Source organism: Urocitellus parryii, chromosome 11 (genome assembly GCF_045843805.1).
Source record: "Urocitellus parryii isolate mUroPar1 chromosome 11, mUroPar1.hap1, whole genome shotgun sequence".
Taxonomy (NCBI): Eukaryota; Metazoa; Chordata; class Mammalia; order Rodentia; family Sciuridae; genus Urocitellus; species Urocitellus parryii.
Genome location: NC_135541.1, coordinates 6,791,426 through 6,815,749, shown reverse-complemented (window position 1 = coordinate 6,815,749; position 24,324 = coordinate 6,791,426). Strand labels below are relative to the sequence as shown.

Sequence of the window (24,324 nt, the reverse complement as noted above, 5' to 3'; positions counted from 1 at the left end):
CAATACCTGAACTGCCCAGTAAATATTTCCATTGATTCCCTGGTTGTTTATTAGCTAAGGGCTCCAAAGAGCTCGGTAGGTAAGCATCCAGGCCCCAAAACCAATCAGTTTAAATGTGTACCCCGCTTAGTAGTGACCAATCACCCCTGCCCAGACTGTTCCCTTCCGGCCAATGGATGTACTAATCATGGCTCAGAGTTGTTGTTCAATTTTCCCGCGCCTCAAGATGATTTGTTCTGATGTATGCAAAGCCCCCCACCCTCTCCAAAAAGTGTACTTAAGCTCTGCTTGACCTCTGCTCTGGGCTCTGGGCTGCTCTCCCTTCCTGAGTGAGCCTTGAGCCCCAGCATGCTGGTTCAATAAATCCCCTTTTGCCAGTTGCATGAAGCCAGTCTCTTGTGTGGTCTCTCCCTCCGACGCTCCGCCGGACCCTTACAATACATTCCCTCAAGTATGATCAGAAGAGAATGCCCCGGGGTACAGGGGGCACTGGAAGCACCACGTCTCCCACGTTCATGCTTCAAGGAAGGAAGGTCAGCAAAGGCTCCAGAGGGGCCGTGACACCTGATGCAGGCCTGACAGAGGAAGAAGTGCGCTCCAGGCAGCCAGCACCCAGCTCGCCGGAAGGGATTCTGAAGTTTACAAATGCCAAGGCCACAGGGCACTGGGTTTGGGAACCAGCCAGGGGCTCCGGACCCCCCACCCCCAGGCTCTCCTCCACATCTGCACACTCCCCCACACCAAGTGCCTCCCACTCGGTGGTCTGAACAACCTTTAATAGAACTGTCCTGTTTCTGATTGTCCCTCTCTCCAGAGGCATTGGGACAGGGTGGCCCAGTGCAGTGTGGACATGTCACTCCCCTCCCCCCAGCAGGATCAAGTAGAGGATGTGGCTGCTGCGGCATTGATGTCTCTTCTGTTCCCTGAGAGGTTTTCTGAGTTGCTCTCTCCAGGGGACAAAGCTGTGCTCTCAAGACAAGAGCCAGGAGGAAGGGGCTTCAGAGGACCCAGGCCCAGGGTAGGATCCTGGGTCTGTTCTGGTCTCTGAGATGCCGCAAAGCTTTAAGTAGAGTCCGCAGAGCTGCAGTCCACCTGAGGGGCTCTGGGGGCAGCTTCTCCAGCTGGAATCTCTGAGCAGCGGGTGGCCCTGCTCTGCTCAAGTCCTGCCCTGGGAAAGGCTGGAGGAGGAGGGGCAGGCTCATCAGGGAGGATGAGTCACAAAACAGGAAGCAATCCATGTCTCCTGGGACTGGACTGCAGGCCTCAGAAAGCCCCGCCCCAGGGGTGCTGTGTCTCTGGCAGGCGCTCTAGATCTCTCGGGCTGGCGACTGGCCTGGCGACCGGCCATTCCAAGAGCAACAGGAGGTCAAGAGCCTGGAGGCTGAACCGGGTTCCTGGAGACCCCAAGGCCCCAGGGGCTGCTGGGCAGTGGTTGTCAGCAAGGAGGAACAGTCGGAGGGAGCCAGGATTGGCCAGTTAGGGGTCCACGAAGGAGACAGCGATATACCGGGTGCCCTTGGTGGTGGGGAGCCCCTCGTGGTAGTGCGTGAGCCGCCCTGGGTGCATCAGGGTCCAGCCCTTCCTGGGGGCCCGGATGGAGCAGTTGTAGCGCAGGAAGCGACAGCCCCCTCCCTGGGAGAGAGAAGTGTCAGTGCCCAGGGCAGAGCTGGCCCCCACACCCCCAAGCCAACCGTTTTCCTATTCTCTTCTGTCCCACTGTCTGCCACCGCCAAGGGACCCTGAGCACAGCCAGCCTGGGGATGTCCTGTGGAGTGACAGACAGACACTAGCTGCCTAAGGAAGACACAGGTGGAGGGCTCTGGCCTCAGAGTCAGGCGGCCCTGGGCAACTGTCGCTCCACCCTTCCCTAACTCTGGGGTCAGTGGGAATCCCGCCTGTCAAGTGGGAGCGAAGCTGCCCTGGCTGTGAGAAGTCACAGAGGAGGCAGACAGTGCCGGGCCGAGGTTCCAACCTTGTCACTACCGACAGGGGAGCTGTCCTGGGCGCCCCTGGCCATTACCCAGTGGATGCCAGTGCACCTCACAGTTGTGACAACACAAAACGTCTCTAGGCACTGCTAATGGCTCCAGCGGGGTAGGGGGGCAAAAACTGTTCCTGGCAGAGAACCCCCCCCAGCTTAGGGAACGCCTGACGGAGTCCCAAAAAACGGAACTGTTTTTGAACAGTTTCTACAAATTTTTTTGGCCCACCCCTGGGCCAAAAGAAAAAAAGAAAAAGAAAACCCTCAAAAATAGTAGCTTAAGGAGAGGATGGAGGCAAGCCTGGCCAGCTCCCTAACTGACCACATGCAGAGGCCCCCATGGGCCCAGAGTCCCCACAGCTTCCCACCCGTCCTCAACTCTCCAGCTGCAAGCCTGTGCCCCATACCTAGACAATGCCATCCCCTGCCACTGCCAAGGCAGCCCCCTCCCTTCCCACAGGAAAACCCAAGCTCCCTATCACCCGTGAGGCCCTTCCTTGAGAGCCTATCATGGCTCCCTGCACGACCTCAACGGTTCTCACAACTCCAGGGAGCGCACTCAGACACAGGAAACAGAGAGGCCAAGAAATGAGGCAAGGCCACAGAGCAATCTAGCTCCTCTCCTAGAGTTCAGGCTGTCCCCTTGAAAGTCCCCTCCCTCCTGCCAAGTAGTGCCTCAAACCCACCTCTTCCAGGAAGCCCCCTCCACACACCCGGCAGCCCTTCCCTCTGGCCCTTTGACCTGGCAGGCTCCTCTGCCTCAGTCACCTGCACGATGCTCTCCAGCCAACCCTCGCTCTGCCCTGTGGCCGGCCCCTGCTCACCTCGTAATCCTCCCCCACCCGGTTCAGGGCAATGTTGACGGTGAAGGTGGAGGCGTCATGGTGTGGCATCAGCGAGGGCTGCTCGTCGGGCTTGTAGCGGACCACGAAAGCCAGGTCGAACTGGGCCTGTGCCAGAGCAGAGGGACAGTCAAGGGTAGGCGCCAGTCAAGAGAAGCTGCCGAGGACCCCGAGGGGCAGGGTACAGGCCCAGTCCAATCTGTTGGCATGGCAGGTCCCAGGGTCACCTCCTCCTCTGCCAGGAACAGCACTGGCACAGAAGAGCCTCAAGAAAAATATAGGGAAAGAGGGGCAAGGAGGGGGAGGAAAGCGAAAGCAAGAATGTAAAAGGAGGGAAGAAGGGGAGGGAGGAGGAGGAAGGAACCTAACCCTCAGCACCCTCTCGGCCACCATGCAGACAGGCCAGGTGGACAGAACCACGGGGAGGAGGAAGCAGCTGAGTGAGCAAGAGAGAGCGCCAGCCAGAGATGGGGTGGACAGAGAGAAACCCAGGGGCGGCCTGGGTGTACCCGCAGGCCAACTGGGGGGTTCACGTGGTGGGCAGGTGTACCAACCAGAGTCCAGGTTTAAGGACAGAGGAGGGATTCAAAAGGGGCAAGGTGAGAAGCTAGGGCAGTGTCCTCCTGGGACCTGGTCACCCCAAGGCCCCATCTCCTGGCCCTGCATCTCCACCCCCACACTCCTATGATGGGGAGACCCTGCTCCTCCTGGTAACCACAAATCCGGGCCTCTGCAGGAAGTTGGGGCTGCTGTCTGCCCACCCTCAACGGGCCTCGCCCCAGAACCCTGCCCACTCTATCTGGCTCCACCCTCCCCAGAACCCCACCCACTCACTTGGCCCCGCCCTCACAGGAACTCCGCCCACCACCTGGCCCCGCCCCTCCCAGACACTCCGCCCGCCCACGTCTGGCTGCGTGGAGGGCGCACCCTGGTGTAGTAGCCGGGGTAGAGCTTCTCCGTCATGGGGGCGATGTACTCCACCAGGAACTTGTGCCACTCTCGCTCAAAGTTGATCTGGTTCATGTGGATGTCGATGGTCGGCACGTTTTCATAGCCGCCCTGGATGCGGTTGTCCTGGAAGTGACCAGAGAGAATGCGGCAGCAGAATTCTAGGACAGTCCCCCAGGTCCCCATGTCCTGGCTTGTAGGCTCTGAGCCCCTCCCCTGGCCTGGGCATAGGATGGAGCTTCACTACATTATATGGCAAAAGCAGAGGGTTTTGCTGATGTAAGACCCCAAATCAGTTGACTTGGGGTTAATCAAAAGGGAGTCTGGGTGGACCAGACCTGAGCGGGAGGGTCTTGGAGAGAGACTGTGGCTCCCATTGGCCTCAAACAAGCCAGATGCCTTATGTCCTCCAGCTGCAGGCACAGGAACCTGCCAACCAGCACCCTAAGCTTAGGACCCTAAGCCTTGGAGGAGACACCAACCCCATCTGACCCTCAACTGTAGCTTTGGGAGACTCTGAGCAGAGGACACGGCTAAGCCAGATTCTGGCCCACAGAAACCAGGAGATGATAAATGGGTGTTTTCAAAGCCACTAAGCTTGTGGTCATTAGCCACGTGACACAGATAATTAGTTCCATGGGCTAGTTAGCTCAGGTGGGGGGGGGGTCCAAGGACTGGCCCTGTCACTGAAGCACAAGAAACCCCAGAATGCATGAGCTATTCTAGTTCCTGGGTTCTGGAGACTTGCCCAGCCACCAAAGCACAAGGATTGGGCAGGCAACCAGAACCACAGGACAGTCCAGCTGCCAGATCAAAGGCAGCCCAACCTTTGAGGCGCACTGGCTCAGGATCTCCTGTGCCTTTACGAGCAGAGCCTGAATGTCCCAGGCAAGTGCGGGGATGGGATTCCCGCTTCAGAGAACACATGTCCACCAGGCCCTGCAGAGGATGGCTGATGAACCTGGCCCTGACCACCACGTCCTGAGGCCCCTCACCCCACACTTGCCTATTCCTCTCCTCTTCCATGCACAAGTCAGGCAGGAAGCTAAACCATTCTAATAATAAGCCAGGACCTGAAAACCCAGCAACTCACAGTTAAGGCAGCTCAAAGTCACACAGTGGTAATGGCTGCTTGGGGACCGACCCTCCACCTCCAGTCTCCCGTTCCCTCTATTCCTGACTGCCTTGCAGGCACCCCAGCCAGCGCTCCTATGTGAAGAGTCCCAGAGACACTGGCTATGTAGCCAGGAGAAGAGCCCAGAAAGCAGTGCGGGCGGAGGGGCAGCCCCTGCAGGCCAGCCCGGACGTCTGGAGCCCTACCTTGTTATCGCCCATCGACCACTGGCCATAGTGCTCCATCTCCTCCACCAGCTCGTCACAGGCTGCCTCAGTGAAGATGGGGAACCAGTAGACATCGGGGCAGGGCTGGAGAGAGCGAGGGCCCAGTCTCAGAGGGCTGCAGGGCGACCCCTGCATCTTCCCTGTGATGCTGAGCCTGCTGCAGGGCCCCCTAGGGAGCTCACGTCCACTACACCTCAGAGCCCTCTGGGACCCCTGAGTGAGCCCGAGCAGCAGTGACTCTCAGACCAGGTGAGCTACTGAAAGCGGGAGGCAGAGCTCAGAGATGGGCTTGCCCAGCCAGCTCACAGAGCTACCAGCACAGGATCACAAAGGAACGTGCACACCGAGGGCCCCAGGGGAACGGACATGGGAGACAGGACAGACGGCCACTCCTCAACTGGCACAGGGGCCACAGCAGAGGCCCATTCAGACATGTTTCCCTCTGCATGCCTCGGCCAGGGAAGAGGCCTACGGGCCCTGAGGCCCCTGCAGGCTCACGGAGGAAACGTCAGCAGGGAGGGCCTATCCCGTCACCAACTCTTCTTGCCACCCTTCACCCAGCAGCAGGCGAAGGCCCAGCAGAAGGGGAGGGCCTGGCAGCAGGCCCGAGTGTGAATCTGGAGCTTACCGTCTCCACCAGCTTCCCCGCCAGGGCCTTGGTGTAATTCTCATGGATGTACTTCTCCTTCCAGTCCTGTAGGGGGGGAACCAGGCTGGGCCCTCGGGTCTGGCCTGAGCCAGGGGCTCACCACTTGCTCAATCCACAGGACGCTCCAAGAAGGGAGCTTCTGACGGGCTCCTCAACACGTAAGTGGCTATGTACACGCTTAGGGTAGGTAGGTGCTTGCTTGTGCCCACGTATGAGGGTGTGCCGTCTGGGTACCCAAGTGTGCCCACAGGAGATGGTTTTTGCACACGTATGAACATGCCAGTCTGTGTATATGTGTATGTGCAAAATGCCCATGTTAACTATAAGGTCCCACCATCTAGGAACATTGTTACAACTGTCTCCTTTGATCATTATGACACCCTCAGGGACAAGACAGGCTGAGGTAGCATACCCATTCTACAGCCAAGACAAACCAAGACAATCAAGGCCCAAAAGGTATGAGGGTCTTGACCAAGTCACAGCTGACAGATCTGGGCCTCAAAAGAAGGCCTCTGCGGCCTGGTCCCTCCTCCACTAGGTGGCGCTGTCTCTGAGGGACCCTCCTGACCTGAATTCTGCCCTTACCAGCCCCCAGGGCAGAGGGAGGGGGTGACGCAGGTAGCCTACAGGCCACAGGATCAGGGGAGTCCCTTCTGTTCCCAGCCCTTTCCACCCACCCCAGGACTCACCTCGGGGTTGCTGAACACCTCCCAGAGATCATTGTGGAGGTGGGTAGTCTGGTAGCTGTCCAGGGAAAGCAGGTGGCCAAAGGTGTGTCGGTTGGTCAGGAACATGAACACCTCCTGGGGACAAAGGCGTGATTGAAGAAGCCCTGGCCCACCCCTCCCCTGCATGTCCCCAGGAGGGATAGATAAGTGCAGGTTGCCCCTGGGCCCCCAGCACTTGGCCTAGGACCAGCATCCAGGAGGCAATCAAGGAAGGCTTTAAATTTTTTTAAAAAGGACTGGACATAGAGTTCAGTGGTAAAGTGCCCCTGGGTTCAAACCCCAGTATCAGAAAAAATCATCCCCGGGGCTGGGAATGCAGCTCAGTGGTAGAGCACTTGCCCAACACACGAGACCTGGGTCCATCCCCAGACCCCACTAAAAAAATCACCAAGAAATATGGGGAGGGGGTGCTGGGAAGCAGAGATGGAGTGTGGGGCCCTCTGGATACCTTACTTAGACGACATTTAGGGGGAAGTTTAATTTCCTTTAGGCTTTGACAAAAAATATAAATAATACAAACAGCGTGAAAACTGAGTCCACCAAAATGGTCCCTGTAGATCTTTGAGGACCACCCTCAGGCGCAGTGGCCCTGGTGGCCGCTGAGTGACCCTGCTGGACCCTCAGGTGCTTCCTGGCCTACAGTGCAAGGTAGCCCACTGAGCAGGTCAGAGCTGGAGGCCAGCTCCCCCTGCCCACAGACCCCCATGGCCACCCAGCCTCACAGACCTGCTGCCGGACGTTGGCACAGAAGGCCATGTCTGGGTCCAGCTTGCTGTGGTGGAACAGGTCTGTGTGCTGCAGCTCAGACCGCAGGGCGCTGCCCTTGATCAAGTAGATGTTGGAGATGTAGGGCACGTTCCACACACCACTGAGGGCGAGAGAGCAAGACGGCAGGGGTCACAGGCTGGTGGAAGGACTTACAGGCTAGGGGCCTGGGGCCAGGAGGAGAGGGAGGTCACAGGCTGGGAGGGCAGCATACTGTGGATCTGAATCCCCTACTCTGGGCACGTGGGCCCAGAGCAATTATCAGGAAGTCTTTCTTTGTGTCTGGCTGCAGTTTTCATTGCTTGAGGGTCAAGAAAAATTTGAGGGCAACCAGGTCAGGAGTCGCGGGGAGGGAGCCTCGGCCAGCCCAGGGGGAAGAGGGAAGAAGGTGGCCTGCCCCGCAGGCACTCACACGCGCCGCCCCTGCACGATGTCCACGTAGTCCTCAGAGCGGGCATAGTAGCCATCTGCGCTCATTGCCCCCCAGAAGTTGGACCACAGCCTCCCGTGGCGGGTCATGAGAGGGGCAATGACGTTCCTGAGGAAATGGGCATCTTAGTGGGACAGGAAACAGACCTGACAGGGATGGGGTGGGGGGCTGACACCTGCTCACAGGGGTACCTCATGGGGTGTGGCTCATCAGGTCCCTCCCCACCACAGGACAGCCATTCTCTACCAGCCCACGGAGTCCCCAGGCTGGGGTCCCATAGCCCAGGTCACAGGCAAGCCCTGGAGGAGGGGGAGAAGCCAAGGGGCTCCCACCCTGCACAGGCTTCTCCTGAGCGAGGAGGGCCAGGGCCCAGCCGGGAGTGCCCACCCCAGCCTCACTTGTTCTGCTCGATGAGCAGCCTCAGGCTGTTGGGCTCGGTCAAGGCCACGTCTGCGTCCACGCTGAAGTAGTAGGTGCAGGCCCTGTCCTGCCGGCACAGGTCTCTGCAAGGAAAAGGAGGACTCTGGGTTGGCCAGGCTGGTCCTGGAGCCGCCCAGCAGCTGCCCACAACTGTGACCATGATTTGGCTTTACAGTGTACCAGCTGAAGGGCCACAGAGAGGTCAGCCAGCCCTGAGGCATGACCAGCTGCCACAACGGTCCGACTCCCAGACTCCCACCCTCGGCTTCCGCACTTACAAGACAGAGGCTTAGAGCCTGGCAACCGGCATCGAGTGCCCTGAAAACCTGGTACAAGGGACAGCACAGGCCACCAGACAGGTCCCCACCGTGCTCAGGGCAGGGGAGAGGCTGATGCTGGAGGGCATTTTGGTAACTTGTACCAAATGCCTTAAAAACGGGGGCTGGAGGTGTTGGTCAGTGGTAGAGCACTTGCTTAGCATGAGGGAGGCCCTGGTTTCCGTCCCCAGCGATGCAAGTGAATAAATCAACTAAAAAGCGTGTCCTTTTCTTTCATCTGATCAGGGCTCAGCAATCTACGGTCCCTGGTCCAAATCTTCCCACCGCCTGGCTTTGAACCGCTTATGAGTGAAAAAAATGATGTTCTGTGTTTCAATGACTGGGGCAGAAAAAAGAACACCAGAAGATTACGTGGAAGTCAAACTTCAGTGTCCCTAAATAAAACACGGTCCCACTCATTCATTTCATGACATCTGTCACTGGCACTGTGCTGCAAGGACTGAGCCCAGCAGTTGCAACCGATGACCCCACAAAGCCAACTGGCAAATCCGTTTACTCTCTAGAGCTATGGAGGAAGTTGGCCAACCCAGATCTGGAATGTCCAATTCTTCTACAATCAACACAAATTACTTGCGTCTTTTTTTGTGTGTTTTTGCCTTTTTCATAGTAAAGGCAAAAAAAAACCAGAAGTTGTTTTCCTTAATGTCAGCTTTTGTCATTTTCTGACCCTCCAGCTCTTCCTCTTTTCCTAGTTTGCTTTCTGCATCCAAATGACAGTGTTCCACCTGCCCAAGAGCCCGGAGGTTGACAGGAAAGAGACCATTTCCCTATGTGACAGATGGGAACTCTGAGGCCCGGGAAAAGGCTGAAACACACTGGTCACCCAGCGCTTCTGGGCTCCTGACACCACGGCCCATCTGCCCGCCACGGTCAGCGCAGACAGCCACGGCCTGTGACTCACACGCCCATGTTCCTGGCATCCGCGTTGGCCAGCCGCACCTCGGGGCCCACCAGCTTCACGGACTGGTACTCGCCGCCATGGGCCGCCACAAACTGCTCCACCTGGGCCTTGTGGTGTTGCTCCTGGGGCAGGCGGCAGGGGGAGGAGAGGACTCAGGTTCCACCCCAGGGACCACAGCCCCGCGGTCACTGCCGGGCTGTTCCCCGTCACCTCGGCACATGGCTCGTTACCTGCATTCCTATCTCCAGACTCTGCCCAGGCCAGGCCCTCAGCCTGGATTGCCCTTCTCTGCCATCTTGGAGCATCCTCCCTGACCAGGCCAGGCCTGCAGGCCTCTTCAGGGCCTCTGACGCCAGAACAGCATCCCACCCAGCCCCGGGCCCACGCACAGAGACACCGTCCACGCGGGCCTGGGCGCGGCTCAGGAAAATGCTCTGTTACAAATTGCACCACATGACCCTTGGCCACAACCTGGCCAATGAGAGTCCAGACCAGGAGCCCTGTCATAAGGTGTGCGGAAACAGCAGAGTCTTCAGGCTCGAATTCAAGGTTCAGACCAACCGTGGCCCTGTCATGCTGAGTGTGTGACCCTGGACAAGTCCCTTGGCCTTCTCCACTGCAGCTTGCTCCTCTACAGAAGGACAGGACCTCCCTCCCCAGGTCACCGTGAGTCAGACACAGCACACAGTAGGTCTCAAGACCACCTGTGACAGTTCTCCTTTTCTATTCAGCTACAGCTCATGGGTGGGCCCTCCAGGGAGGCTGAGCGCCTCAGAAGGGCCCACACCCCTTCTGCTCCTGGGGGTGCAGGAAACAGGTGACATGCATGTTGGTGACCTAGGCAAGGAGCTGAGCTGTGTCCCTGGGGGCAGGGGGCACTCTGGAGGGGTTGAGAGCACTGGGAAGTGGGAGGCTGCAGCTGGCTGAGAAGACTCTGGAAGACAGTGCCCGGCAGAACACACGGGACTGGGCAGGAACTGGCTTCACAGCCGGGAGATGGTCAGAGCAGAGGCTGAGAGGCAGGAGGAGAGGCAGAAAGGAAGGAGCTGGAGTGGAACCAGGCCCGCTCCCCAAAGAGCAGCCTCAGGCCCTCCGCGGTTCCCCGGGAGGAACCTAAGGAGCAAAATCCAACTTGACATCATAAGATCAAATTAGAAAGCATTAGCTGGGGCAGCACAGGAGGGGACAAAACGAAAATGACAACAGCTAAGAACACCTACTATGTCGTGCCTCTTACGCACTGGGTTCTTTTTTGGAGGTAACCTTCTTAAACCCTGCAGCAATTCTATGTGATTGGTGCTATTATTATCCCTACTTTATAGTTGAGAAAACAGAAGCCCAGAGAGGTTGAGGGATGTGCCCAAGGTCACACAGTCAATAAAAGCAGTCTTACTGGGATTCACGCCCAGCCCTCTGACTCCAGAGTCAACTAGTGATTTGGGGACACTGCCACATCGACTTCTGTTTGGCTCAGATAAGCATGGCTCGGTCAGATCCTCAGAGGGCTCAGGCCAGCTCATGACGCTGTCCCCTTACCCCAAGCCACACGAAGACCCTCAGGGTGCCACACGAAGACCCTCAGGGTGCCTGCTACTCACATGGTTGTGAATGAAAAGCCGCATCCGTTTCCGCGGGTAGTGGAGCCGCAGAAGCCGCTGGAAGAACAGGGACAGGAACGGCGTGGGCTGCTCAATGAACACCCCGACCAGGACCGTGGGCAGAGCTTCATCCTGCGTCGGGGAGGGGTGGCTAAGAGTCCAGGAGCTTCCAGCCACTATGTGGCCACCAAGTGTCCAGTGTGGACGCAGCCGGACACAGAGTGACCCCTTCACTTCCCACCAGAGCTGACGTCTGTTCCAGAACCACCCATCCTCCTGCCCCACCTTGGGGCACTGAGCCCTGTATGTCCCTAAGCTCAGGGATGGCCATAGCCTCACCCCAATGCCCTTGAGGCTGCGAAGGCCCTCGTCACACACGGTGCAGCCCGTCTCAAAGGTCCAGAACCGAGGGATGTAGTTGCCCAGGTAGTTCAGCTGCAGCTGTGGAGGGGACACGGGAATGAAGAGGAGCCCGCCCACTGGCCTCCCCGACCAACAGTCATGAAGGGCCCTCCCTGGGTCCCTGGTGAGCCCTCTCCTGCCCTGAGTGGGTCTTGGTGACAATGTCCCATCCCCCAGAGTGCACAGCAGCTGCAGGGCGGTGCAGAGGGAGAACTTGGAGGTCACGGTCCCCACCCTCAGAGGTTCCAGGGGAGCAGACCCCAGGTGCGGTCAGGAAACCTCCATCTTTTACACACTCCCTTCCTCCCTGTCCTGCCATTCTGATGTAGGTGGCCGAGGACAGACAGAGAAAAATGTTAGGAGCCATGGGCCAGTTCCCCAGGAGCGACTTAGGTCCATCCTGTCCCCAGGCAGAGCGTGCCCCAGGCCCTTGCACAGCACCATGAACACGGGGACCACCTGTCCTCTTTGCAACTGACCATGACTTGGCCTCCGGTGTAAAAAGTCAATAAATGCCCACGGAGAGAGTAAAGGACTCTGCCCCCGGCTAACACTGTGACAGCGCTGGCAGCACTGCCGAGGCCCACATGGGGACAGTGGACTCCCAACTGAGCACAGGAGGAATGGACTCCGATGCGAGGTGGAAGCAGGTGGCCCTTCTCCCAGAGGCTGGGCTCCTCCCTACCTTGGTGGGCCCGTTGCCGTGGATGAGGACCGGGAGTGTGTCGTAGGCCAGGTTCCGCGCTCTCACGTGGCCCATTTCAAACTTGAGCACCACCTCATCTAGGGGTCAGAAGGCAAAGCGCCATCCAGGGTCAGACCCAGAGGCCAAGCCTCTCTGAGCCTCAATTTCCTCATCTGTAATGCGGGGCAGATCCCTTCCTCAGAGGTGAGTGGGAGGATCCTGTGTCCGGCCAGCACTTGGCACCACAGGGGCACATGGCGTGAGCACAGAATCCACGAGCCCACACCTATGACGTCCTAATGGAACTAGAAGTGGGGACAGGAGAACAAAGCCCCAGGACACCCCAGCTCCAGTCATGAGAGGAGCACTGAGGATATACCAGGCAAACCAGGAGCGCCGGGCAGGGAGATCCCTGGTACTCTGCACGGAGGGAAATGGGGGGGCGCTGCAGTCGGTATAAAATGCACAGAGGTCTTTTCTTCTCAGTGGCCTGAGAGGATGCAGGGAGGGAGGCCTCCATGGGGGTAACCACGAGGACAGCCCCTCAGTGCAAGCTCCCAAAGGCCAAGGGAGTGGCCCCGCCCAGCTCTTAACCTGGGTCCCAGAGCCTGAGAAGCCACAGGCAGGAGGACGATGGTTCTGCATTTCGCTTTTTCCTCTTCTTCTTCTTTTTTTTTTTTAAACTGGGGTTGAACCCAGGGGTGCTCTTCCACCGAGCCACACAACCCAGCCCTTCTTATTTTTTGTTTTGAGACAGGGTCTAAGTTGCCCGGGTTGACCTTGAACTTGCAATCCTCCTGCCTCAGCCTCCGGAGCCACTGGGATTACAGGCGAGCACCACTGTACCCAGCCGTTTCCCATTTTTAAAGATAGGAAACGGGAACTCGGGGTGTGTGTGTGTGTGTGTGTGTGTGTGTGTGTGTGTGTATACAGGGAGAGAGAGTCACGCCGGAAATCACCCAGCAATACCCGTGACAAAGCAAAGCAACGTCATCACCAGCCGCGGACATGAGTCCAGGCCAGAGGTGTCTGCCCCTTCAAGTGCTATCCCTCCTCTCCCTTCCAGTGCAGTCCTGGACCCCAACCCAGGAATCCTTCACCTGGAAGGTGGGAGAGCAGGGAAGAAGGGGGCCCACCCGGAAGAGAGCTCCCACTGACCCCAGGGGCCACTCACCCAAGGCTCCGTCCAGGTTCTGGAAGATGCGGCAGCGGTGGTCCAGGGTGATGTTGATCTGCTCCTGGGGGAAGGAGGGGACCAGGTGCAGCAGACACAGGCCCTGGCTGAGGCCGGGGCCTGAGCACACAGTGGGAGAGCCTGTCCCCCACTTCTCTGCCTTGGCATGTGACAGCAGCCCTGAGGAGGCCAGCCAGCAGCCATGCCCTGGGCTCTCTGGTCTTGGGGGTCCAATCACCAGTCTAAGTGCCCTGCATATACACATTCATCTCATCCCCACCACAGCCCTGGGGAAAGGACTCTCGCTTCACTGTACAGTCAAGAACCTAGCCATGCTCATCTCGGACTCCAGCCTCCAGAACCGTGAGCACTGCTTAGACACCCCTCATCCATCTGTTACAGCTGCCCACGGGGTTAGGACACCGACCCAGCGGCCCGGGCCCAGGGGGACGGTGAGCAGTGCAGCCTGGCCAGTGGGACCCAGAGCCAGGACTCCAGCCTCCTCTCTCTGGCCACCGCCAGCTCTTACCCTCTTCTCTGGGTCCAAGAAGATCTTAGTGTAAAACAGCTGCTCGCTGTCGCTGTCCTGGCCCTCCCACTCGGCCACCAGTTTGCTGAGGCTGGGAGCATAACCAATGAAGCCTGGGCAGTGTGGGGGACACAGAGTCAGACACTTAGCTTCTGGCCTCTAAGCCAAGGGCCTCCCCTATCCCCTAACTCACCCACCTCCCAGGCTTTTACCTACACGCTCTGCCTCCTCCCAGCAGTCCTCCTGGATTGGAGGAGGGCAGCTATTTGTGTCATTAACTGATGAGTTCCCAAGATCAATGGTTCCCACCAACCTGCACCTACTCAGTGCTGAGCACCTACAGGTGCTGAATAGAGGGACTGCACCAGCCCTGGGAGAGTGGAGTTGTGGGGGGGTCCAGGCTTGGACCCCCTTTTATATACTGATCTGGTAAAGTTGGCCCAGAGGAGGGCAGGGGCTGGGCCAACACCACATAGCACTCTGGTGGCCGAGTCCTGGCAAGCGGGCAAAGCCCACGCGGGCTCCCTGGTTAGGGTGCAGCCTTCGAGAGGCGAAGAGAAACCGCACACCTTGGCCCCTGGCCAGCCAGGTCCTCTGCCGGGCCAACTCTCTGAGCTAACGACACAGTGGCTGTCAGGGACAGACCTGCTGCTGACACAGGCCTGTGGGTTTTATCCTTTGCAGCAGGAAGTCACTGAGTGACAGCGCGGATTCGTATCCTCTTAAAGACCTCTGGCGCTGCTGGGTGAAGAATGTACTGGAAGGGGATGAGGCCAAGGCTGGCAGAGCAATTAGAAGCTGACTACAGAGGGCCAGAGGTTGGGGAGTGTGAGCCCACAAGGGCAAGTTCAGGCATCCTGAAGAGTCGAGAGGCCTTTCAGACACATGAGTGATACCATGTGAGATGGACGGGAGGTGGGGACGTCAGAGAAAGCCAGTGTGACTGCAGGTTTTGACCTCGCGGCCGAGAGGCTGTTTAATGAGGCCACCCTTTGCAGGGGGAGCAGGCTGAGGTTAAGACTCTCCATGATGCTCTGCATCTGTGGCCTGTGATGCACTTGGGTCTCACCCAAGGGGCCCCTCAGGAGGGCAGGGTCCGGGGGGGGGGGCCCTCTGCAGGGTTCCATGCTCACCCAGGCCTCTCACCTCCAGAACCCAGGAACCTCTTGCCATCAGAGACCACCGGATACTTGGCCTCCAGCCTGCGGTCTGGGTAGATGAGCTCCTCCGCCGAGAAGACCACCTGGCTCTTGGCCTGCCGGAACTTTTTGAGGAGCTCCCGGGGCCCCGAGGCAAACACCACATCATAGCTATGGCCAGAGCAGGGAAAAGAGGTGAGCAGGGGTCCAGGGAGGGCACTGGCAGGAGGGGACAGGGACCAAGGTGCCCCACAAATCCCTTCTCCCTGCCAGCCCTGGGTCACCAGCTGGGAGACGTATCTGATCTGCCCATGGGCTCCAGCCCAGCCTGCTACTTCTCCACCCCAGTGCTGCACAGAGATGATCCCCATCACCCATGTCCTTGTCACATTCAAAACACACCCGCTCTGGATGTGGTAGCACAAGCCTGTAATCCCAGGCTGAGGCAGGAAGATTGTGAGTTCAAAGCCAGCCTCAGCAAAAACAAGGTGCTAAGCAGCCCAGTGAGATCCTGTCCCCTAAATAAAATATAAAAATAGGGCCGGGGAAGTAGCTCAGTGGCTGAGTGCCCCTGAGTTCAATCCCTGGTGCCCTCCAAAAAACCCACACTGAGCAGGTCACCCACTTCCATCTTTGGACCAGGAGTGGGAGGGAGCTACACCAATGGTCTTATCCTGGGGCTCATGGATCCCCTAAAGCCACAATCTTGGCTCCTGATGTGCAGGGAGGGCCTCAGGGTAGAATATTCCTCCCTCCCACTCTGGTGAGGGTGCCCGCCAGGAAGCTCCGGGCCACCTACCTGTCTGTGAAGAGAATGACCAGGTCCTCCTTGTCTGCATGCTTCTCCAGAGCTCTCTTCAGGAGCCGAACCTTCTGCCCGCCCCCTGTGGACGCCCCCTGCTCCACACTCCAGTCCTCCCCCAGGCCCAGTGCCTGCGGAGAGAGCCCTTAACATTAGCTTTTGGCAAAGAAATGTTTTCCCAAATTCCCACCCGCAGCAGAGCAGCGAACATCCCGACTCCTGTTTGCCCAGCCCCTCTGGGCCTCCCCTGTGGAAAAACCGTTCTACCCATGTGTGAGGCTGGCCTGGCCCCCAGGGGTCCCGTGACCACCCCTGGCCAATCGGAGGGTCCGATTCCTCCCGCCTTTCCAGGGCCAGATTTGAGCATGTGACCAAGCATAGTCCACCAGCCTTCCGGGGTCTATTGTGTTGAAATTTAGGAAAGGCTTCTTGCTCTAATGTGTTGAGTCTGCGGCAGTGGCCACCTGGCCACCGTGCAGAGGAAGCACGTTTGCAGGTGAAGACAAGCAGAACCAGGACCCAGAAGGACAGGGCCCTCGCTCTGCTGAAACCCCGGAGCCACCTAGGCCTGAAGCAAACCTCTTCTTCAACCTCATCCATGTGAGCTAACGCACTTCCTTTCTGGCTTCAGGCCAAGCTCTGGGGAGGCAGTGACGTCCTGGGTCTTGTCCACCACTCCATCCCCAGTTCCCCACACCGGGGACACAGAGAAGCACCTGCAGGACTAAGCCCCGTTGACCACGGGCAGAGAACACCAAGCCCATGACAGGGACTCAGAACAGTGCTCACAGGGAAGGTCCCCAGATCACTGTCCCAAAACGTCTCAGGGTCATCTGTGGAAATGCCGATTCCCAGGGCCTGCCCCTTACCCAGGCTCCCCTGGGTGAGTCTCCTGTGGACTTTTCCAGTCTCGCCTCACCTCTTGCTCACCTCCTAGGAAATGCTCACGCTCTGTCCTTGTCCTAGCTAGTTTTCATCCTTCCACCTTCTGGAAGCCTCCCTGTGGCCCCAAGTCTGTCTCCGGGGCCCTAGCAATTCTGCCACCACCCCTTGCTGGCTCTACCTTGCCCAGGAAGCCCCTCACCTGGATCTTGTAGTTGAAGAACTGAGCTGAGCGCTTGAAGCGGCGGAACCCCTCGGTCTCTCTTGTGGCCACCGTGAGGACTAGGAGGTTGTCTGTGGGCAGAGAAGGACGAGCTGAATGGGAATAGAAGCTGTGGGGAGTTGACGGGGAGCAGGGGGTCACAGTGCCCTGTCCAATCCTGGCAGCACGTGCCTTCATGTCAACCCAAGCCCCACGTGGGAGGGGGTGCACCCAAGATTACTCCATGGGTTAGTGACAGAGCTGGGACAAACCCAGGCCTCCCTGTTCCCTCCCAGGACTCCTAGCTGGTAACTGCCAATGTGTCAAGCAGTGTCCACAGGTGAGGTGTGAGGAGCTGAGCCTCTGGCTTTAGGGGGCTCAGGCCCCCACGGGGTGGAGAGAAGGATTTGTTCTGACCACCAGAAGGTCTCTCCAGCTGATGTTGGACGTTAGCCCAGGATGGCAAACACGAGGTCCAGCGGCCACTGCTCTCACGCCAGCGCCCAGCACAGACACTGCTACTCCAACGGGCCTCACCCAGCCCTGGATTCTCCCAGCATCGCTCAGGCTGAGCTGGCCCAGAGTGGGAACGGACTTGAACTCCCTGTGGGTCCACTGCTGACACAGGGCCACAGCAGCTGCTACCTTTGGACAAGGGACCTCACCCAGGCTCTGCAGTGGGGCTTCACTTCTCCAACAGAACTTGCTGGAAACAGCTCCCCAGACAGCACGTCTGGGAGCCCCAGGGAAGCCCTCCCCGACTCGCTGGGAGACGGTGTTCTCTGAAAAGCGGGGTCTGGAGCTGGCCTGCCTGCTCAGACCCCTGGCTGTGCCCCTGCCAGCTGTGAGACCTTGGGCAAGTCCCTGTCCCCCCCAGACTCGGCTTTCCCCTTATAAAGTAAAAACAATGCCACTACCTGCCTCCCAGGCACTAGTCAAGTAAGACCAGGCACGTGAGATCCTCTAGGGGACGCTCAGCACACACCAAGAGCATGGCCAGCACTGGCCAGAGAGGCAAACAGCTTGCCAGGCCAGGCGCTGTGCTCAGCCAGGCTCTTCTCAGGCTCTCCTCCTGCCAGGGCTCTGGCCACTGGGCTCTGCCCCTTCCAACTGCCTCCCCCTGCCTCCCCCTGTGGCCCCTTTCTGCAGGTCCAGGGCTAGTAACAATGACACCCCTTTCCCCCCACCACCTCTCTGAAGACCTCGGACACGCCCTCTCTGGCTGCTCATTGTTTCTGTGGGGCTTAGCTCCCTCAGCACGATGCTGTTCTGGTAAAGATTAACCAAGATTAACCAGCCGCCAGGCCGGCAGCAGGCAGGTAAGGCTCCACCCCAGTCAGGAGGGGCCTGGGCTCAAAGAACAAAGGGGGCCATCAGGCCAGAGCTTGGAAGCTGAGCAGCCTGCAGGCTCTGGCCCCAGAGCAGGGGTGGCGGGTGCCAGGCAACCCAGCAGGGATGGGCAGGCAGGAGCCGGCCGGGCTGGGTAGGAGGAGTGGGTGCTTCCCACTTGACCCCAGGGGCCAGGAAAAGGGGGGCTTCTCACACTTGGGAAGGGCTCCCCTCAACTCCTCCAGGATGACTGTCTCCCCCAGGTGAGGAGAACTGTGGCCACCAGCTCTGAGGCCCTCCTGCCAAAAGGGGGCTGCCGGGGGACAGGAAGAGTGTCACATTTCACCAATGGAAAAAGCCAGCTTGTGTGATTCTGGACTCTGGGAAGAAACCCAGCTGCAGGGCGGGAAGGGGAACCGGGAGGGTCTCAGGCTCCCTTCTCCAGCTCTGCTTCCAAAGGACAGTGACTTACTGGCTCACCGTTCACTTTCCACATGCCACATGCCACCCTAAGCACTTTACACCCTGAAGTTAGGAAACGTCTAGCGTACCCCTGGGAGCCAGGATATGGTGGCACCAGGGCTGTGCCCTCTCAACCTAACTGCATGCACTGCCAAGGCCTGGCACAGTGACCAGGCCACCTGCTCTGAGGGCCCCGTCTGTCCCTCTAAGGAAACTGTCTAGCTGGGTCTCAGCGAGGTCCCCGCCATGCCAGACGGTCCTCACGTGCCTGTCCCTCTCTCACTCTCGCCTGCTGCCACCTGGGGCCCTAAAGTCCTGGGCTCCCTGGGCTGTGGCAGTGCCTGCTTCCCCAGCCAAGGGTGCCACCAGGTCACGTGGCTCAGCGGTTTCTGCACACCAGCATGGGAGGCTGTGACAATCGATGGCCTGAGGTCTGAGTGGGCCCAGGAGCCTGGAGTCTTCCTTACTTTCCCAAGTGATTTCGGTGTCAGCCACATCTGGGAACCAGTCCTCTGGGCTCCAGTGTGGGATGGGGAGTGGCTCTCAGCAAGAGATCGCAAGTAAGGCCTCTCCTAAGGGACTCTGGCATCAACCCCAACACCCCCCAGGAAAACAAATGCCCCAATGACCCAGGTGGCACTCCGTTCCCTTGTCCTGTCTGCGGCAGCCGCAGCTCTCCTAGGGAGACCCCAGCCCAAGGCCTCCGGGAGGCCCTCTTCAGTCTCTCCCTTACCTAGCCACCGGGCTGCTGAAGGACTGGGACAGACCTGCTGCTCTTCCCTGTGTGGGGTCAGGGTCACGCCTTTCCTTCCTTGGCCTCCCTCACCCTCGCCCTAGCTGGGCAGTTGCCAAGGCGAGATGTGCTCCTGTCAGGCCCAGAGGAGCACCCTTGGGAGGTGAGTTTAAAGAGCTCCAGGGGCCGAAACACCACGAGAGGCCACCTGCTGCTGCAGTCCCCATCACCTCAGCACCCGCCGCCTGCCGCAGACATGAGGCACAGAGAGGCACAAGATGGGAACCAGTTGGCTAGCACCCCAAACGCCATGCTCTTAACCTCACCCAGGACTCCAGAGACTCCCCGCTACAGACTGAATCCAGCATTTCCAAGGCTTCTCTCTGGCCTCCCCAGGGTGGACACATGGTCCAGGCCTGTTCCCAATCCCTGGTCAAGCTGGCCAGAGCTCTGGACAGCCCTCAGGGTGTCAACGTGGAGACTCAGTTTGGGCTTGGAGATACCAAGGTCCGCCCACCTGCTTTCTGTCTGCTCAGCCACTGGCCTTGATCTCAGGCCAGGGGCCACGTTGGGTCTGGCACCAGAGAACTCAGCACCCCCCCAACTGCTGGCTAGAGTCCAGCAATGATTTCCCCAGATGGATGAACCTGCGATCCAGCAGGGATAAATGAGATGCAGAGGGGGAGACAGACAGGCTCTCTGGGCCGGCTTTCCCCAGTCGCAGTATGGGAATAACGTGGAAGATAGCACTTCCACGAGGAACCTTGGGCCAGGCTGTCAAGTGCTGGGCAATGGGAGCACCTGAGTTCTTGTCTGAGGGAGGAGTCTCCCCTGAGAAAAGGGGCCATGCAGGGGCGGGCGCTGGCCTGGGGTCAGGGTGGACAACAGCCACCCTCCTGAGTGGCAGACAGAGGCTGGGCAAGGGGGCTCCGGGAGGCGGGCGGGAGAGCTAAGGAGGTCCTGAAAGAACAGGGCCTCTGGGGTCCCACGGGGAAAGCTGAGACCCGGGCTGACTGAGCTGGCCCTCCCCAGCAGCTCCAGCCCAGCAAGGGAAAGGGTGGTCAGTGTGTCCTCTTCAGGCCTGGTCAGGACACAGCCTGCTGCTCTCTGGGGAGCAGGAATGAACAAGGCTCCTCCCAGCCCCACCCCAGGCCCACCCCAGCCCTCGACTGGGACTAGTATAAACAAGGTCCAGCAGAAGGGCAGACAGAAGTGGGGATCCCTGTGCCTGGGGCCTCCCTGGTTCTGGCTGCCTTCAGGCATCTCAGGACCCAACCCATCCAGCCCGGCTGCCTGGCTCCTGGCTCTCTTCCAGCCCCTTCCGTGGAACAGCAAGACTAGGAACCCCACCCAAGCCCCCTCACCTCCCCAGGGGCTCTGACCTTGCCAGGTGTCCTCCCCTCCCCGTGGAAATCCAAGGCCTGCAGGGACAGGCATGGGCCTGAGGAGGGCAGGAGAGGGGCCCCAGGGCCTGGGCGCACCTGGACTCACTCCCTTGGGGCACCAGCATCTGCCTGTGCACTGCTGCTCTGCTGAGGGCCTCTTCCATTTGCCACATTGGTCCACAGGCTCCCCGAGGACAGGGCAAGGTCTCCTCCCTCAGACACAGGGCTCCCCGGGAGCAAAGAGTCATGTCTCTTTGCTCTACTGAGGTGAGGAGCAAAGAGTCGTGTCTTTTTGCTCTACTGAGGTGAGGAGCTCTGTGTCCCCTCTGATTGGAGGACCCTTCAAAGTGACAACTGCCCATGTTTCTCTCCCTGTGTCAAGTTCATGGATGTTCAGATGAGAGGTTAGACACGAGCCAAGAGCACCCCACCCACCACGCTCCCCAGGTCCCACCTCAGGCCCGGCTGAGTACCAGGGGGGCATGTGGCACAGTCCCTGCCATAATCAACACTTCCTATCCCAGCCACCTGACCAGGTAAGGCAGGAGCTGGCCTCCCTGGGGGCTGATGACTGTGCCTTCCCTGACTCTGGTCAGTGGGGGGCTCAGGCAAGGCCTGCAGGGAAAACAACCATCGCATTCTGTTCTGCCATTCAGCTAGGGGGAGCGGGCAGGTTCCCCACAAGCAGCATTTCCAGGTAGAAGCCTTGCAATCAGAGATGGGGACCAGCAGAAAGGAGCTGAGTCCCAGACACTGAGGGACCCCACCTGAGACCAGGCATTCAACCTCTCAGGGCCTCCATCTTCCCACCTACAACTGGGGCTAGTGATTCCTCACCTATCAAGAGTCTAACGGGGCTGGTGGTGCAGCTCAGAGGGAGTGCATCATACATCACAAGTGAGCAAGGCCCTGGGTTCCAGATGAAGCAAAGGACGGAGAGCCCTCGCTCCTGCACATCAATGGGGCCTGCTACCTGCTAGGCACTTTACCCTGATGAGCTCAGCAACATCCCCCAACCCCAGCAGCAGCACCTCTATGCTGGCCGCCCTGTGTCTCCTTTGCCCTCCTCCTGTCACCCACTGCGGTGGGGGTGCCCGAAGCCCTGCCATCAGCTTGGTCCATCTCTGACTCACCTCTCTGGGCTTTAGTGTGGGCAGCCGTATTTTCCCTCCTGGGATGCTCTGAGGTGGGGGAGGCCCACATCAGCAGAAGCAGGGAGAAGTGAGGCTCAGGAAAAAGAGGCTATCATAGGGCTCGTGGCTCCTGCCTAGTGAGTGGCCCCAGGCTGGTACAGGCCCCTGCACACACCACCAGCTCAGGCCTATGCTCAGCATCTCTCTAAGGGGACTTCTCTGACCCATCTTATGCCCTGATGGGCTTCTCCAGGAAAGGTGGCAGCCCTGGCCCAGGACAGGAAAGGCCATTTTCCGAGGACCTTTACTGGGGAGAGCATTGAGCTGAATTCTCACACACTGGCCTCGTCCTCTGGAATCCTTCAAGAGCTCTAGAAGTGAGACGTTATCACCCTGTTCTGCACCTAGGACACTGAGCCTCATGGAGATGCCGAGGGCTTTACCACTGAGAGGTACGTGGTTCTGGGTACAACCTAGCACAAAGAAGGTGTCCAAGAAATGGGGTTCCCATCCCCCCTGGTCCCAGGGTCACAGAACCCAGTTCCTTCTGCTATCCCAGCACCCCTCACGCTGAGGATGCTCCCAGGTCCTCCAGAAGGGTGAACAGGGTGCCATGGAGGGCCAAGGGGAATGGGTACCAGGGAGGCTATGGCCAGTGTGACTTGGCTTTGATCAGATGGGCTCCCCAGGGCTCGCCGGTGCTCAGTGGGCAGCCCTGGAAATGGGCCACCCCAGGGAGGGCTGAGGAGGACAGAAGTCCCACTTGGGATAGTGGAGCGCACCTGGAAACCCAATCTGCCTCAGAGAAGTAAAGAGGCAGGAGACTGAGGGTCCACACAGACTCAGAGCTGCTCTAGGGCTGGGCAAGCATCTCACCTGTCTGTGCCTCAGTTTCCTCACATGCCAACCAGAGAGAGGAAGACCAGCCTAGCAGGAGGCTGGGCAGAGCACACAGAGGAGGGGGGTGGCTTAAAGTGCTCCACAAACCTGAACCACACCTTCACCTCCCCATCACCGGCTAAGGCCTAGTGGCTCTGGGCTGGGCCCTAGAAACAAGTCATACCTGGGGTGACTCCTGATCGGAGGCCCACAGCTATGCGACCTTAGCCAAGTGATCAACTCTGTGGCCTCAGTTTGCCAAGCTAAGAAATGGAGACAATAGAAGGAAACAGGCCCAGCGGGACGCCAGTGTCTGGTCCTCCTAGCCCATAAATAGTAGCCAGTGTGGGTTATCATTACCAACGGCATTATCACTGTCCTGTCTCCGCGCTGAATGGGACTTCAGCTGTCACCCTGTCCAGCCCGCTGCACGAAGGTGGGAACCTCGGCTCCAAGAGGGGAAGTGATTTGTCCAAGTCACCAGCGGGCAAGTGGACAAGCCGCCGGAGCCCAGCCCTCGCTCCAGGCCCCGGGCCACACCGGTCCTTTCGGGGCAGCAGGGACACCCCGGCCCGCGCCCTCCCGCCCCGCCCCGCCCCGGCCGCACCCTCACCCTCCGGCTTCGTGTCGCTCTTCGCAGGGGCCAGGAGCAGCCAGCCCAGCGGGGCCAGGAGCAGCAGGGGCCGCATGGCGGGGTCCGGGGACAGTGTGCGGGGGCCGGCGGCTCTCACAGGACTGGAAACTTCGCGACGGGGCCGGCGGCTGCCACGCACTGGGCCCGCCCCGGGGGCGGCGCCGCGGCTCCTCCCGCCCCGCAGGGCTGTGCCGCCGCCGACGGGCCGCGCCGGGCTCCCCGGGCTGGGGCGGGTCCGCGCGGGTCTGGTGGCGCTCGGGTCCTTCCGCCGGCCCCCTTCTCCGGGGTCTCACCACCTCCTGGAGGAAGGAGGGCCGGGCCACAGTTTCTAGACCCGACACGGCGCCGAGGCTTCTCGGTATGCACCCGGCGGAGTCTCGGTTTGCTCACTTGAAACCCAAGTGGAGCTTATAAGGGCATCTATGCAACGGGCGCACGGGTGGGGTGGGGTGACCTGGAGCGCACTAGAGTGACCCTGGGGACAAGCCCTGAGAAAGTCAACTCTTGAGATTTCATTAGTTCTTCCCCAAACCCAAGGGGGTTCGGGGATGTGGAGGAAGGCCTGGCCCTGCTCTGGCCCTGCCGGGTGCTGGAAATGCAGAAATCCCACTCTCACCCCCAGAGGGAATCCAAACCTGGCTTTATGTCCCTGGGAGGCAAACTTCTGAGCCTAAGGAAACCAAACCGAGCTTTGGAGGTTAAGCACTGATGGTTGATGAGTGAACCAACCAACGAATGAATGAATGGAAACACCAAAGGCCCAACAAACAATTGGAGGGTCTCTAGTGCAAGGGCTCCTGATCCCCACCGGCTAGAGGCATCCATCTCTGGGCAAAGTCCTCCTCTCCTTGGAAGAGACCTCAGAAGGGACCCAGGAGGTTCCTTCTGGCAGATTAGACTCTAGAGGAACAGATGGTGTGTGTAACAATAGGTGAGGGCGGGAGGGGGGGAGAATGTGGTGGAGGTCCATGACAACATACAGCAGGCCATGCCTAGGTGCCGCTGCGCCTGCA

General features: G+C 59.2%; 1 protein-coding gene across 1 annotated transcript; it reads right to left on the bottom strand.

Annotated features, from left to right (window-relative positions):
* Window positions 1-717: 717 nt before the first annotated feature.
* Plod1 (procollagen-lysine,2-oxoglutarate 5-dioxygenase 1) lies at window positions 718-23,425 on the bottom strand. Its single transcript, XM_026397943.2, has 19 exons — window positions 23,291-23,425; window positions 16,757-16,848; window positions 15,670-15,803; window positions 14,878-15,041; window positions 13,732-13,844; window positions 13,203-13,266; window positions 12,029-12,126; window positions 11,281-11,382; window positions 10,942-11,073; window positions 9,344-9,465; window positions 8,083-8,187; window positions 7,667-7,792; window positions 7,216-7,357; window positions 6,451-6,564; window positions 5,741-5,806; window positions 5,092-5,196; window positions 3,751-3,897; window positions 2,806-2,931; window positions 718-1,632 (listed from the first exon to the last, which is right to left on the bottom strand). The coding sequence occupies exons 1-19, from the start codon at window positions 23,364-23,366 to the stop codon at window positions 1,477-1,479; spliced, it is 2,184 nt and encodes a 727-aa protein (XP_026253728.2). The 5' UTR covers window positions 23,367-23,425; the 3' UTR covers window positions 718-1,476.
* Window positions 23,426-24,324: the final 899 nt, after the last annotated feature.